General features: G+C 31.6%; 1 protein-coding gene and 1 non-coding gene across 3 annotated transcripts in view; both read right to left on the bottom strand.

Annotated features, from left to right (window-relative positions):
- LRRIQ1 (leucine rich repeats and IQ motif containing 1) overlaps window positions 1-16,753 on the bottom strand; it is a 184,334-nt gene that overhangs the window by 24,476 nt on the left and 143,105 nt on the right. For both annotated transcript variants that reach the window (XM_074325334.2, XM_019754918.3), the window contains 3 exons: window positions 7,360-7,492; window positions 5,013-5,073; window positions 4,339-4,488 (listed from right to left, as the gene is read on the bottom strand). In XM_074325334.2, coding sequence (XP_074181435.2) covers window positions 4,339-4,488; window positions 5,013-5,073; window positions 7,360-7,492 — 344 coding nt within the window. The remainder of the gene's footprint in view (window positions 1-4,338; window positions 4,489-5,012; window positions 5,074-7,359; window positions 7,493-16,753) is intronic.
- Window positions 15,810-15,918, bottom strand: LOC141570250 (U6 spliceosomal RNA). Its single transcript, XR_012494258.2, has one exon. It is a non-coding gene; the product is annotated as a U6 spliceosomal RNA (small nuclear RNA).

Raw genomic sequence — 16,753 nt, 5'->3', positions numbered from 1 at the left:
TGTTAGATGTGTATATGTGGGTGAGGGATTGTTTACAAGTGGAGGGGTGGGGGTGAGGGCTGTTATATGACCAGAAGAATAAAAAATAAAAAAGGAGTTACATGACTATACTCATCAGAATGGCAAAAATTAGAAAATTGGGTAATGCAAAGTACTGTCCACGATGTGGAAACACATACGTATAGCTTGTAAAAGTAGAAGCTGGCACAGTTATTCTGAAAAGAAATCTTTCCGTTTGTATTAAAGTAGGTCTTTGTATGCACTATTACTATTCAAGCTCATTATTGGAAAGAAAAATATATATACATATATAAATACATATATGTATATACATATACACAATATGCATATATATTTATATTTCTGTATTATCATATATGAATATATTTATAATTATATGTAATATATATAAATATATATAAATAAGCTAGAAAATTTTATTTAAAAAAACATTCCATTTACCAAAATGTAAAAAATGTGAACTACCTCAGGAAAAATGTTAACATTAAGATGTGCAAGTCTCCTACAAAGATAACTATAAAACATTGCTTTCAAAAAAAAATCAAAGAGTTATACCATATTCATGAGTAGGAAGACTCAAATTGTTAAATGTCAATTCTCCACAAAGGATCTAAAAATTCAATACCATGTTTCCCCAAAAATAAGACTGGGTCTTACATTAATTTTTGCTTCATTAGGGCTTATTTTCAGGTGATGTCTTATTTTTTCATGTACAACAACCTACATTTATTCAAATACAGTCATGTCATCTTCTTCTGGAACATTGTCATAACATACTAAATGCTTCCATCTGGCTGACAAGCTTAACTGTGGCTTATTTTTGGGGTAGGTCTTATTTTCAGAGAAACATGGTATACTGCTAGAAAGCTCTTTAGTAGAAAGGAACAAATTTTAAAATGTATATGCAAATGCAACAGACTTAGAATAGTCAGTCAAATCTTGAAAAAGAATGTTAAGATAACTCACATTAACTGATTTCAAGATTTGCTATGAAGCTCCAGTAATCAAGACTGTGTATTATGTGCATAAAGATAGAAAAATAAATCAATGGAAAAGAACAGAGTCCAGAAAAATATCACGCTGGTAAGGTTAATTGATTTTCCTTAAAAGGAAAGAATAATTTTTTAAAAAAATAGTGTTGGACAATTGGATATCTACACAGAAAAAAAAAAGTGCATCTTGACTTCTTCCATCATACTTAAAGCTGAATTTGACAAGAATTAGGGGCCCAAACATAAAAGGTAAAATTATAAAACTTCCCAAAGAAAAGATAGTAAGGTATTTTCACAGAAATGAGGGTAGGCAAAGATTTCTTAGAACACAAAAATCATAAATCAAAAAATATATAAATTGTACTTCATCAAATTTAAAAGCATTTGAACTTAGAAAGAAACCATTCAGAAAATGAAAAGAAATGAAAAGTCAAACCATATCCTCGAAGAGAAAATTTCATATTCTCTCTTTCTCTCGCTCTGTCTCTCTCTCTAATAGTAACAGATTTTTTTCCCTGAATGACTGTACCAGCTTCTATTTTCACCAGCCCTACACGTTTCCACATTGTTGATAGTACTTTGCGTTACCCAGTTTTTAAATTTTTGCCATTCTGATGAGTATAGTCATGTAATTGCTTACTTTTAATTTTTATTCTTCTGGTCATATAACTGAGCATCTCTTCATATTCATTTATGCATTTGGGCATCATCTGTGCGAACTGTCTATGTAAATTGGGTTACCTGAGTTTATATTATTCACTTGCAGTAGACTTTTCATATTTAGATATTAAGCTATTGCTAGTTTTAGGCACTGGAAATAGTTTTCCACAAAATCCTTCATTGGAAGGAATATTTAACATAGTCAATCAATTTTTTTTGCAGTATACTTTATACTATTTTGTATCTTTTTAAAGAAATCTTTTTTTGCTGCTAAGTTGCAAAGATTTTCTTTTTTATTTGATCAGTTTTATTGCTTTACCTTTCACATTTGAATCTTCAAACCTTCTGAAGTCCATTTGACTATTGTAAAAGGTGTATGTGGTCTACAGAAAGCCCTGATTGTTTTTAATGTTAGCTTACTGAATGGTATTTACTAAGCAATCTGACCTTTCCTACCTTTATCATATATTACATTCCAATATTGTTATAGGTCTGCTCCTGAACTTACTATTCACTTCCATTAGTCTTTTATCCATGCCTGTGCCAGCACCATAAAGCTTACTTTAGCTTTGTTCTATGTCTTTATATTCTGACACCAGTTGCTCTTCATTTTCAAAGTTGACTTCTATAATACTGGGTTTTTATTCACCAACACACATTTAAGAAAGAAATATTTCAAGTGAAAAATCTAAAAAGATCAGCTGTACTTTTGTTTCAAATTGCTTTTAATTTAAAGATTTGGGCACAATTGACACACTTTATATACTTAGTTGTTGCATCCATGAATGAAAAACTTATTGAGTATAGTGATTATTATGGTATCACACTCAGGTAACTTTTAGCAACTGAGTCAGATTCCTCCAGCTGCTGAGAAAATTGAAGCCTGGTGGCTCTCAGCTGAATCAGCGGTGCCTTGCCTAAGTCACACCCTCTCCTCAGGCAATGCAGGAGCATGAAATCCTGGTCCAATTGCCTCAAGCTGGAACGACTCAAAAGGGCCTTTCCACAACCAGATCTCACTACTTCTGCTGCAACTCTATGGCAGTTCACATTTTCTCTCTGTTCAATCCTGCTACTTTCATCGCTTGAAGTACTTGTTCCTGAAATCCATCCACTCAAACATGTCCTGCACTCAAATATCAAAATCTCAGAGTATGTTTCCTGGGGAACTTGAACTATGATTATTTCTGTAGGAAAATCCGGGAGTTTTGGGGGATAAGTTTAATCAGCTATACAGTTGTCTAGATCAACAATGCACCTTCTGATATATATTTGGACATAAGCAAAATGATGTGTGTTTTTTTCATTTTTCTCCTTCCTGTCAGTTACACAATATGCTTTGATTTTGTTTGGAAGACAGAGATGTTATCAAAACCCAGAATGTAATTGTTTTATTCTGTCCCCACTCTTGAAAGTTAGTGAAGTGGGTGATATTTATATTTATCCCTAATATAAAGAAATAGCTTCACTGTTACTTGGTATGCATTATTTCTGATATGATGTCAGCTGTTAACTTAATTATTGCTCTTTTATAGATAATCTTTCAATTCACTAATTCTCTCTTTATGGTATCCATTCCAGAGTTTATTTCAATGATGATATTTTTTTATCTCCAGAATTTACAACAGACTCGTTTGTATAATCCACCTGTCCTCTAATTAAAATTGGGTTGTTTGATAATTTACTGTCCTTTTATTATGGATGTTATTCTTATGTCTTGGAGGATCTTATAGTACAGGCAGTTGAAGGTTTTTCTTTCTTCTTTGTTATGGCCTGGTCCCAGCTTTCCAAGTTCCCCAGCACAAGTAGGGTGCTTTCATTCTCCAACACTCTGCAAGATTTCTACCCTGGGCCTTTGGTTAGCCCAGCATCCTTTGGCATATGTCCTTGCTTGATCCTTTCCCATGTCTACACACACACAAATCTCTGTTTATGTTTTACTACCATTTACCTGTTTTGTGTTCAGCATTACTTCTTCAATAGGAAAAAAAGCATCCATCATTGATATGAATTTGTCATGTATTTGCATGCAGTATAATATAGTGTATATGAAAGAAGGGGATTAATGTCAGAGCATTAATCTCATACAAGCATTTTGATTAATAATGTACCCGATCTATTTACATTCATTTAAAGAAGTACATTAAATGTAATATTACTTCTTTGCCCTGGCATTACCTGGCACTTTTATATTCTCCATTTTTACTCTAAAGTGGACACTCAAAAATATGTGAGAAAGTATGAGTAATAGGTATGGTGTTAACAGACTGAAGTGCCAATTTTCCTATGGTAATCTCCATGCCACTCCGCCAGAGGGCTCTTGATTAAAATGCAAGAAAATATTTACAGAGTAATTGTTTCCAATCTACATTCTATAAATATTTTCAAAACAAAGATTAATTTTATCTATTACCCTAATTTTGCTCTTCTTTCAGGAAGAGTCCTTAAATGATTTGTTCATGAGAATGATGAATGTAAGTGTCCTGGATAACATAATACTAGTTTCTGTTAGAAAGTGCATTATCTTTTTATATTAAATTCTACATGGAAAGCTAAATTATAATTGGTTTTCTTGGTGAATGTAGAATTTGAGAAGGAGTAATAGTCGGTTGATATAAATGGAAGGTGTCAGAAAGTTAGGATGATCTGATGCATCCATTCTCACCTGCCAAGGAAGCCATACACTTGTGTCACTGGTCAGGGCACCATCTTCTCTGGAAATTTCAGGAAGCACACTGAAAATTTCATGTTTTGTGGGCTCCATTTCTCTAGACTTCATATTGGCCGTTCTTCTTCTGTTAAGATAGTCTTCCTTCTAATAGCATATAGTACAATTGACTTTAGAAATGCACATATAGTTATACAGTCTAGAGCCTATACTCTAGTCACCATGTATAGAACTTGTTTTTTCCCTAAAGCTCTGATAATTTACACTTTACTATTTCTAGTATTTGAGTTCAACGTACTTGTTAATATGTTTATCTGGTTTAATTTTCTAAGCTGTGAGGGTACTTTGCTCTTTCACTCAAATATTCTACTCTTTGAAAATACTCAGAAAAGTAATTTCATCATGTAATTTCCCATCTAATTTTATTTTAAAGACTGTAACTAATATCTTAAAATCTGCCATGGAGAAATATTTTAATGTAATATCATATTTTAAAATTATATTACAAATGGAGAAAACATTATTTTAATATATAGAATTTTAATATTATCCCAGATATACAATTGTGATATTTTCATAATTTATACTAATTTATTAACATATTTTAAAGTGCCATTTACTGAGTACAGGTATTTACAACATTTTTCTGTAACTTTAAAGACATTTCTTACCACAAGCTGAACTCTTCCACCATTAAGTACATCTGGATCCAACTCAGGCAAGAAATGATTGCTGCAGAGTTACAGAAATAAAAATCATTTAGAGGAAGAATATGAAAGAAATGCTCAATGAAAAGTTTGGGAGAAATCAGTAATTTATGAAATGGGAATAATAGTTTTTTTAAATTAGGTTACTTGCAAAGATATATACAAATTTACATCTTTCCATAGTCATTTTTAAATTCAATTTGACATAAAATTTAAATTCCTAAATAATACTGCAATGCTACTCTTTTTTGCCAAATATAAACACATACAATAAGCAAAAATATGACAGCACTAATGATAGCTAATAAATTATTAAAAAACAAATGTTTTATTTACATTTACTTATATACCTTACTTGTCTTATAAGAAAGGCAAAGTTTCCTATTTTTAAACTAGTTTTAGTGTGTTTAATACATTATACTAATGCTCATAATTAACTTGTTTAAAACAAGAACATTAATGTTTGATTTTTCAACAACTTCCATTCTTGAAAACAGTATTTCTTAAAATATTATTACCTATTCCTTTACATATTATATTTTCAAAAGAGAAAATCCATACACAATTGCCTGTTGCATCATATATTTAAATATAACTTATTTAGGAGTAAGGGATTTTGTTAAAATGTGAGCATGTCTAAACTACATCCTGAAAATATTTTGCTTTTATTTTTCACATTATCTACACTAATGTTTAAAAATCTCTGAACCAAACCTCATATACCTGATTAATACAGATGGTAAGTTATGGGTTATATTATATTTATTTATAGTCCCAGGAATTTCATCTTATGAATTACACTACATTGATCAATACAACATAAAATAAATTATGCTTGTATTAATTAGAATACTTAGTAAGATAAAAAAAATTCTCAAATGTTGATTACTTTATTCCTATTGTCTCTGCTTGTAATGAAATAGGATATAACAGTTCAGAATAAAATATTTTAATTTCACTTTCATTCTTCACTTTCTTTTCCATAGTTTTAAATGTATTAATTACATTGATAAAATTGATGACATACGAAGGTTTCAATTCATGTATATCATAAAAAAGGTTTCCCTTTTTATATATTTTAACTTGCTGTTAAATTAAGTTCTAACCCTCATAATTTTAGGATTTTAATTGTTTGTTACTCATTTACTTAGTAATTACTCACAATGCCTGGAAACATTTCCAAAGCATCATCTACATTTAGATTCAATATCGGTTTAGATACTTAACAAATGCTTAAAATAACACATTTTTTACTTTTCTGTAGATATATGTAGCTTAAATGAAAGTCTTGAAACTTATGTCAAAACATTATCTCTAGGTTTTTATTTCCTTGAAACTGTTTCAGTGGTTACGCACGGTTTGCTTTATATTACATTTTATTGGCTGATTTTCATTGCCTCAAAATCCATGTGTTGAAGTCCTAACCCTCAATACATTTAAAGAGAGGGTATTAAAAGAGGTAATTAAGGTGAAATGAGGTCGTATGGGTGGGCCATAATCCATGACTAGTGTCCTTAAAAGAAGAGATTAGAACGCAGGTAACACAGATGGAGGGATAATCAGGTGAGGACACAGTAAGAAGGTGGAGAGAGCAAGCCAAGGAGAGAGACCTTCAAAGAAACCAAACTTGCTGACTCCTTGATCTGGGATTTATAATCTCCAGAACTGTGAGAAAATAAATCTCTGCTAATTTCTAAACCACCAATCTGTGGTAGCCCTAGCAAACATAGCAGCCCTAGCAAACTAATACATATGTTAATGTAACTAAAATTAATTGACCTTATTTGTTTCTAAATAAAACATTTAATGTCCTCAACTTTGTGAGCTCACCTCTATTCTGTGAGATAGATATTATCATGTCACTATAAAGGAGAGGAAACTGAGTATTGAGACATCATTAAAAATTAGTTACATGACTGGTAAAGTGGCAGCTTCGGAACTGAATTATAATTTTGACTGGCAAATATAAATGATAACAAAAACAACACAAAATGAAATACAACCTGCAATACATATGATATTTATAAACAGTTAATGAATACCATGCATTTTACTTTACAAAGTAGAATCATTTGTGTAGTTCATCTGTTGTTTTTAAGCCTTACCAAAACAGAGATCTCAAACATTTCAGGGTGAAAAATATAAAGAGCAATTACAACTATTCTATATAAGAGTCCTTTTTATAACCTGGCATCCTGGTGTATTGGCCTTTGGCTATAAAGTCATATTTGTTTTAGCACAATTAACCTAGGTTTCACTTTTCAAGATGTGTTTACAATACAAAAATCTAATTTAAAGGAAATGACCTCACCATTCTATATTTCTGGAACTAGTTGTTTCATGAACTGCAACCTGTGTGTGAAGCCATTGGTATGTATATTCTTGACTCCTTTCTAATTTTTCATGTGACATGGTATCCTTGTGGATAAATTTTTCTTCCTTACCTGGGAACAAAATATAGAAAGTTTATTTGTTATTTAAAGGCATCAAATTTTGTCCATGTGGTTTAGTCTAGGCTAACAATTTTATCCCCAAAACGGAAAAAAAAAAATAGGACTCAGTCATGTGAGCTAAATCACCTGTAAGAAAATGTCAGTCACTTACAGATTAAGTATTTTTCCTGCTCAGGTCAAACGCACCTATTTTAAAAACAAAGGAAATGTTTTAATGCAACCAACATTTTGTAAGTTGTTCTTTGTTTTTATAGTTAGAAAATTGAAAGAATCATTTTTGGTAGCTGGTAGAATTCTTGTATAAAAAGAATATCTGTCCACTATGGTATCTTTTTAGGCTATTTTAAAGCCCAAGTTATCCATATGTCGAAAATATAAATTATATTGAGAGTATTTGAAATGGAATTTTAATTTTATATAAAACTAAGCTTGGTTTGTATAAGATAATATAATATTTTAAGCTAGAAATACAATGTACATCGGGATTAGGGAACCTGCCCTTATGCCACACCAAGTATTTCAAACATGGGGGGGCGGAGCATAACAATAAAGATATTTATGGAAAATATGCAAGAGAGGAATTACATAATGTAAGAATACAAGATAACAAACATAAGAGAAAAAAGAAAAATACAATCCTTATATTTAAATGTAAAATGTACTCTCTATATATTTGTATGTAAAAAAAAAAAAAAAGTCTGCTACATCCATGTCATGCATTTCAGAGTTACACTGAACAACTTTTGTTTTAGAAACTTCCTCCATGGATTTGATTTTTCAGCCCGCTTCTTTTTTGATGCCATCACCATGTTTAGGGCCTTACTAGCTTTGTAGGTTTGATTGACCGTACACCAGAGAAAGGTACCTCTTGAAAATTAACTCATGGTAATCAAACAAGAAAGCGATAATTTAAACCCTGATATTTAAAATGTCAATTTTTTAATTTGAACTATTATTTCACTTTTGTTCTTTGTAAGTAGAAAGTCACCTTATATTTACGAGTTGTTTGGAACACAAATTAAACATGGTGTAAAACCTGTTTTGAATGCTTGATGCACGTGCACACACAGTGACACGTATGTGTACATATATACAGAGGGTGCCAAAAACATGTATGCAAATTTTAAAAAAGAAAAAAACTGTATTAAAATTGTAATACTCAATATATATATTGATAACAAAAGATGAATACAAGTGTATACATTTTTTGGCATCCCCAGTATATTACATATTATATACAGAGGGTGCATATATATATATGTGTGTGTGTGTATATATATATGTGTGTGTGTATATATATATATATATATATATATATATATATATATATATATATATATGTTTTTTTTTAAGAGATGTTAACACTTTGGTCAACATTGCTCAAGCAGTAGTTTGCCATAATCAGAAATGTCTGGACGCTGATGGTAACTACTTTGGGCACCTCTTGTAATTGCAGAAGTCAAACATGATTTGCAGTCATTTTTTGTTATTAGTATATGTTAATACAGTTTTTTTTTTCCTTTCTTAAAATGTGTATACATTTTTTGGCCATACACACACACACACACACACACACACACACACACACACACACACACATATATATATAAGCATATACATATAATATAAACATGTGTGTGTGTGTATATACATATATACATATATATATATATATATATATATATATATATATATATATATGCGCTTAACATTTGTCATTCTGAGTATGTCGATACATTTATTATGTCTTTGTTTTTTTCCCTTAAAAGTTGCTGTTATAGTTGGTGAAAAGACTCTAGTTTACATATTGGAGTCAGTTCTTAGGAAAGCTAAAAATCAGAATGTTTATTTCTCTAAACTTTATGTGATTTAGTAAAATTAACTTTGTTACTTCTCGTGGCACCGTATGTTTCTAAAATGACCACACCCTTTGCATCCTGAGCTTAAGCCAACCCATCCATAGTTGGGATGTAGGAGGAACAGTTACTTCACATGCAAGAGCTGATGATTGAAGCCTTGAGCAGACACCACTTTGATAAATGGCCTTATAGATATAGAGAGTATAAAAGAGACTCAAACAGAAGAAAGATTTGGAGCTGCTGCACCCAGTTCCTGCAGAGAATTAAATCTCTTCTCCAGCAGAGTTCAAGCCTTTTATCTGCTTTCTTGATTGACCAGACCAGATATTGGACCCATGAGTGCAGTGACAGAAAACAGTGAGGATTCAGTGACCCTGATAATCAACAGAGCCCACAGCAGGCTTGTGTGTGGCGACATGTGCAAAGGTACCTTTCTTATCTTTCAAAATAGAATAGGCACCCCTCCTCCTAAGCCCCATGCCCTCAACTGTGTTTTGGATCCTACGCATTCCATGTAATTTAGGATCTCTTGCCATCAATATTTTATTTTTTTCTGTATTTCCAGTCCCTCTCAAAAATGGCTCTATATCTTCCCCTCTAGCCATTCTTTTCTCTCTTCTCCTCTAATTAGATAAAGTTCTTGACAAAACCCAGTGTCTGTTGACTTATTACCATTCATACCCATTGCAATATGTCTTCTTCCCTACACCATTTCACTGGAATTGTCCAACCAAGATCACTAATACTGCTAAATTTTTGGGACTGTTTGAAGTTCTTATCTTTCTGACTTATCTTACTGACTTAATATTCACTCTGTTGTCCACCCTTTCCTTCTTAAAAGGCTTATTCTTTTGGGTTTTGTTTCATTACAGTCTCCATGCTTTTCTCTGACCTTTTGTCTAACCCTCAGTCTCCTTCAAAGCTCCTCTTCCCTTGCCATCCCTTCGAATTTAGGTATTCCTTTCTGGGGTTCTATCCTGGACTCACCTTATTCTTAGGCTATCCTCTTTCTGTAAGAGAATATTCATTCAAGTTTTTAAATCTCTTTTCTTATATACTTCTGAAACATATCCACCAGTAGCCTCTCCACTTAAGTATCCCACAGATAACTTAAATCAAGTATGTAAAAAGGCTAAACTGATTTATTATCCCACCTTTTCCAAGTTCCAATCATGCTACCACCATCATCAGCATACAACTCAAGAAACAGAGTGCTGTGCTGAACCAGCATTTTTCCTCACCTTCCAACTGCATATTTTACCTCCTACATTTTTCCCCCCAACCTGTCAACGTGTATTCCCTTTGCCACTATTTTAATTCAGGCTACCATCATCTCTTCTGAGTTACTCTAATAACCTCTCACTCACTGGTCTTTTGCTCCTGCTCTTGCTCCTACGTATATTATCTCCACATGGCACATGGTCTTGCTGCAGAACACCTCTAATTATGTTACTTGATAGGTTAAACTCCTGGCTCTCAACTGCTTTTTGGATAAAGTTAAAAAAATTTTACATAGCACACAGGTCCTGCATATACCTTCACACACATCTGTTAGGTTCTTGTTTCAATCACCCAGGTATATTATAATTATTCAAAATAATCTCTTTTTCCTATAGAACATATGCTTGGGATTATCCAGTTTACCAGTGATGTTCTTGCTTCAGGTCTTCAAGTCTCAGTTTAGAAATTAAATTCTTTGGATAAGCCAACACTGATCTTCCAACACTGCATTCCTCATTCAAATTAGGTATTAATAAAAGATATTCTCCAAGGATGCTGTAGAGACCCCATGATAGCATCTATTACACTATATTTTACTTTCCTATTCATGAATCTGTTTTGCCTATTAGAATATAGGCTATTTAAGTGGTACATAGTAGAATGGTGCTCAACAAAAATTAGTGAAATAAAGGGATAATTGTCATAGTCAATTAATGTTCTCTAAGTGCCCTGAGAAATGTAGAGCTAGAATTTAGCTTTTTAGCATATAGACAAGCTTGTGCATTGCGGAGGATAAAGATATCTAAACATGATTAACTTAATTATTATAATACAAACAGCCCCAAAAGTCTCAATTAGATTGGAATAAAAATTGACAACCAAAGGTAGCAAATTAAAAAACAAAAACAAACAAAAAACTACTCTGCTATGTAAGGCTACTTTATAAAATGTTCACAATGTACACAATCCTAGAGAAAAGCAGTTCAGCTTTATAAGTGCACCAAAATAAATAAAGTCTTTTAAAAAATTAATGGAAATATTGCTTTCTTCATGAAAAGCAAAATTCATTAAACCCATATGCTTCTAATAAATCAGTTTTCTAAATTTTCAATATAGCATAATGTCCTATACAGAGGGAGATTAAGATTCAATTGTCATTTGGGGCACACAAAAAGAAGCTAATCATTTATATTTCTGTACATATGGCAACTTTCCCATGACTATTTTCTTTTCCCTTAATGGCTTTTCTCAGTAATATAATAATAAAATACTCTTGGTTTCATGGATGGAGATGAGTTCATTTCTTTACCAAAAACTTTTGGAAGACATGGTTGCGTGCTGAGGAAAATGCTTTATGTGATGGAAATATTTTTGGTAACTTTGATAAATGGTTGATTCTATGTATCTTATGGTGGAAATACTAAAAATATGATTTACATTATAAAGTATAAATGGTCTGTATGTGTTTATTAAAAGAAGTTATTGCATCAGACCTCACAAATAAAGCACAAATAAAATTGGAGTTTGGCATAAATGTTACACTAACAGAATTTTAAATTCATTAACATCTCTATAAATACTTGTTGATAGGCTGTTTATGGCTTCTTCCTTAACCAATCCAATCTGTTGTTGGAATGTTGACAGCACTGGCATGAAACCAATAATTCTCTAAGAGCCATTTGTGTGTGACAAGCAACATCCCTATTCTTTAAAAATAGATTTAAATATATACTCAATTGATCACTAAGGAAAAAATGACTTCACGGATAAAGAAGAGGATTGTTGGTACAAAAGTTTAAAAACAGAAATTTTGGGAATAGAGCCAAAACTATATGTAAGGGTGAAAGGCTAACTGCAGCACTAATCATTCCTTTACATATTTCACTATATTTTACGGCAGAGAGGGTAGAAAAAAGAAAAAAAAAAACTAGAATGAAAAATATTTGCTAGTTCCTGACATTTGAATTGATTTTCATAATTCATCCGTTTGTGGGGTTGGGTAGTATATAGAGTATATGAATTTCCTTTATAAAAGCAAAGAAAAATAAAAGTGAGTTACTAAATTATATCTTTAAAAATATATGATTTTTGCAGACACACTTTTAAATATTATGGAATTACTAAATTTAAACCAATCTCTTTAGAATAACAGAAACATCTCTTCACAAAGTGGATGTAACTGCCTATTAACCAATTATAATGTGTTCTGTATTCAACCCAAGTATAATTCTACATGTTTTGCCATTTATATTGTTCAGTTGATCTGTATCTCCTCAGTAATATCTTTACAGTGGAGTATCAAATACAACATAAAGGGTGGCTCTTTGGTTTCTCCTGTGAGAGCTGCATAACTCAAGAAAACCATGGGTTGATACAGTCATATAGATATTAATGTACAATGTGTCTCCATGTTTGACGTTAACCAGGGCTGGAACTAGGGTAAGTCAAATAGGACAAATGAGATACTTACGTTAGGCACAAAATTTAAGGTGGTGACAAAAAACACTCAATAATCAAGATAAATAATATTTTAATGTAATATTTTAAAATCAAAATCAATGAAAAAATCCATGATAAACAAAATGCCAAAACCTTCAGTGATGGGATCAAGCTCTATTGGAGCTTGAGGAAAAAGGGAAAAAATCAGTAATACCAATTCTGTGCCATGGCATTAGCAGATTTACCCATTTCTAAGTAATACTAATAAATGTCAACAGGATATTGTTTTTAAAATTGTCATTGTCTAAGATTGCTTTCTACCCTTTCCTGTAAATCTGGAATACCATTTAATTTTTCATTAGAAGAGGCCCTGGGATTGGGACATAGGAGAAATTAATTATAGAATACATGAATTCAGTTTTTAAAGAAGAGGCTTAACCTTAGGCATCTTTCTATCTGCATAGCAATTAACTTGCACATAGTAAGCTGGCTTTTTCACTTACTAGCTTTGTAATGTTGAGTAAATTATTTACCTTTTCTTGGCCTCAGTATCCTCCTCTTAAAATGTATACAGGGCGGCCGGATGGCTCAGTTGGTTAGAGCACAAGCTCTGAACAACAGGGTTGCTGGTTGGATTTCCACATGGGCCAGTGAGCTGCGCCCTACACAACTAGGTTGAAGACAACGAACTGCTTCTGAGCTTCCGGAGGGGCAGCCAGATGGCTCAGATGGTTAGAGCACAGCTCTTAACGATAAAGTTGCCGGATCAATTCTAAAGATTAAAAATAGCTACTGGACTTGGAGCTGTACTGTGCCCTCCACAACTAGATTGAAGGACAACTATTTGCAGCTGATGGGCCCTGGAGAAACACACTGTTCCCCAATATTTCCCAATAAAATTTATTGTAAAAATATGTATATAATGATACAAAATAATAGATCACATATAATGTCTAATGTATACTAATGATTTAATAACTGCAGCCACTTTGCTATTTTTTTAAAAATGAAATCAGTTCTATTATGGATAGTCTTAATGCTATCTCAACTGCAAAGTGCAAACACTTACCTATCCTAGGGTTGAGACTATAGTCTCAACCACCAAAAACAAGGTTCCTGGGGTCAACTGGCAGGAGGGGAAGATTCCAGGATTAACCACCAAACTAGACAGAACAATATTCTGGGGGTCCAGGAAGTCCTCATTACCAGAATTCTAAATCCATAACAGGTACTTTTTTAATGTATTTATTTCATAATATGTAAGGTTTTTTACTGTCTTTAATATAGAAAAAATAATTTCGAAAAGATAAGAAGGGTACACTGTCCTAATTGATTTGAAGTTATTTTAAATAATTTTTAGCTCAGTAATAGCTCAGTAATAACCATGACAGAGCTTTCATTGACATGATTCTCTCCTGTTTCACTCTCTCAATTTAATTATTCTTGGAAAATATTCCCGTATCCAACTTAGACTCCCTCAGGGAGTGTTAATATAGTAGGTCATCCAAACACAGGCCCACCTGATAGAATAATGTCTGATGATGTAAGTCAGTTGGCTTTCAAAATAATATGGACACAGTGGCCTCATAAATTCTACTACAACCTGTTTTTCTTTGTTTTTTCGTTTTTTGCTTTTTTTTTTTTTCCAGTATAGTTTTAGACTTCAAGTCCCTGACATATTTAAACATTTCTAATCTTGGGTAAAAAGACATCCTTACCTCTACTCATTCATGTGGTTATTAACTGAAGGTCAAATATTAATAGATAGTTATACATTAATATAGAGGGTTGATGGACCAATTAAACATTTTTTTAAATATCATTGCAATCATTGCTTTTTTTTTTTGCAGTCATTGCTTTTTATAGCTATAAAACAGGCTCATAGCACATATGTCTATACATCCATAATGCATTTCTCATTGTCTATTAATTTTCTGCATCTGATGATTTCTTTACTTATCAAACTTCAGAATACAGGTGTGCTTGTTACAGAAATAACATATGACACACTGAATATATATTAAAATTGCTGGTATTACAAAAAGTAATAAATAAATATAAGTAAGATCATTTTTTTTTTCACAATTCAAGTGACAACATATTAGGGACTAATAAACCTGGTCCCAAACTCATTGTTTTCCATAGGTAATAACTTAAGCAAGTAAACCCATAGCCTGCTGAAGATGTAAGAATTTTCTAAGTGAATACTGCATTAATACAGAATTTTAATCTTTTATTTTATTACCTTTAGAAAGATAGAGTTTTATTTTATGTAGCAGAACTTTATCAGTAAATGATCAGTAAATCCTTCCATGGATTTCACTTTTTAACTAAAAAGATAGGAAAAAACATTACTAATCTACTTATATTCTAATAAAGAAATCAAGATCAGGCATTATAGGTCTATTCTACAAAGAAAATTTTTAGCTTTAAAGTATCTATATAAATATTTTTTCTTGTTTTAAATTTATTTTTTATGTAAGTATCATTGGTACAAAATACTATATTGGTCATATTAGTTTCAGGTGTACAGTATAGTGAGTCAACATTTTCATAGTTTACAATATGATCATATATATAAATATAAATATAAATATAAATATAAATATATACATATACATATACATGTATATATATGTATATATGTATATATGGATTTGTGGAAGCTCTTTCATATTTTTTGGAGGAATTGGGGGGTAAGGTTTTAAGCTTGAAGGGCTCTCAATTGGGCAATTCACCTCACTTATTAGAGACGTAGTTTTGTCATCCATAAACATTAAAAAGCAAAGCAAAATATGGAATGCTTCATAAATTTGTGTGTCATGCTTGTGCAAGGGCTATGCTAATCTCTATATCGTTCCAATTTTAGGACTGTATATGTGCTGCAAGACTGAGCACTGGAAGCTCTTTGTAATTCATTTTATTTTACATGATATATACAACGTACACAAAAGATTGCATATATCAGGTGTTTACAATTTCGCAATTTATAAATAATTGCATTATAAATATATAAATAATTATAGAAATGATATAAATTGTGCATAAGTTATTCATAATAATGATATAAATAAAATGTAATTAAATATTCCATGTGATCTATGAAAATTAAAAAATAATAGAACACTGCTTGCGCATCAGAAGTCCTGATCCAAAATCTCTTACTTTTCCTAGGGATAACCACTTGTCTGTAGTTTATAACCTTGACTTTCTTTGTAATTTTTACCACTTATATATTAAATATTATAGTGCAGATTTATTTCATTTTGAACTAGACATAAATGGAACAATTCGGTAAGGTGATTTTGTCTTCAGTTCTTCAATAGCGTTTATGAGATTCATCTACGTTCCTGTGTATAGATCTAATTTATTATTTTTTGTTTCTTACTGTATTCTACTGTATGAATGTATTAGAGTTTATCCATTCCATTATTGTTGGACACATGGGGTATTTCTGTTTTTTTGCTATTAAAAACAACACTGCCGATTATCCTTGTACAAGAGTTTCTATAGAGCAAATATCTAGGATTATAATTGAAGATCATATGGTATGCATATATTCAACTCTACTGTAATGACAAATTGTTTTCCAAATGTTTGTACCAAATTACATGCCAATCAGCAAAACATAAGAGTTGCATTGGTTATATATTCTCCAACACTTACTTTTCTTGGGCTTTTAGTTTTTAATTTGCAGTTTTAATTTGTGGTTTTAATTTGCATTTCTATGCTA

Source organism: Rhinolophus sinicus, chromosome 1 (assembly GCF_057876585.1).
Source record: "Rhinolophus sinicus isolate RSI-liver-muscle chromosome 1, RSI-T2T, whole genome shotgun sequence".
Taxonomy (NCBI): Eukaryota; Metazoa; Chordata; class Mammalia; order Chiroptera; family Rhinolophidae; genus Rhinolophus; species Rhinolophus sinicus.
The sequence above is the reverse complement of the archived record's forward strand: the minus strand, read 5'-3'. Positions and strand labels throughout refer to the sequence as shown.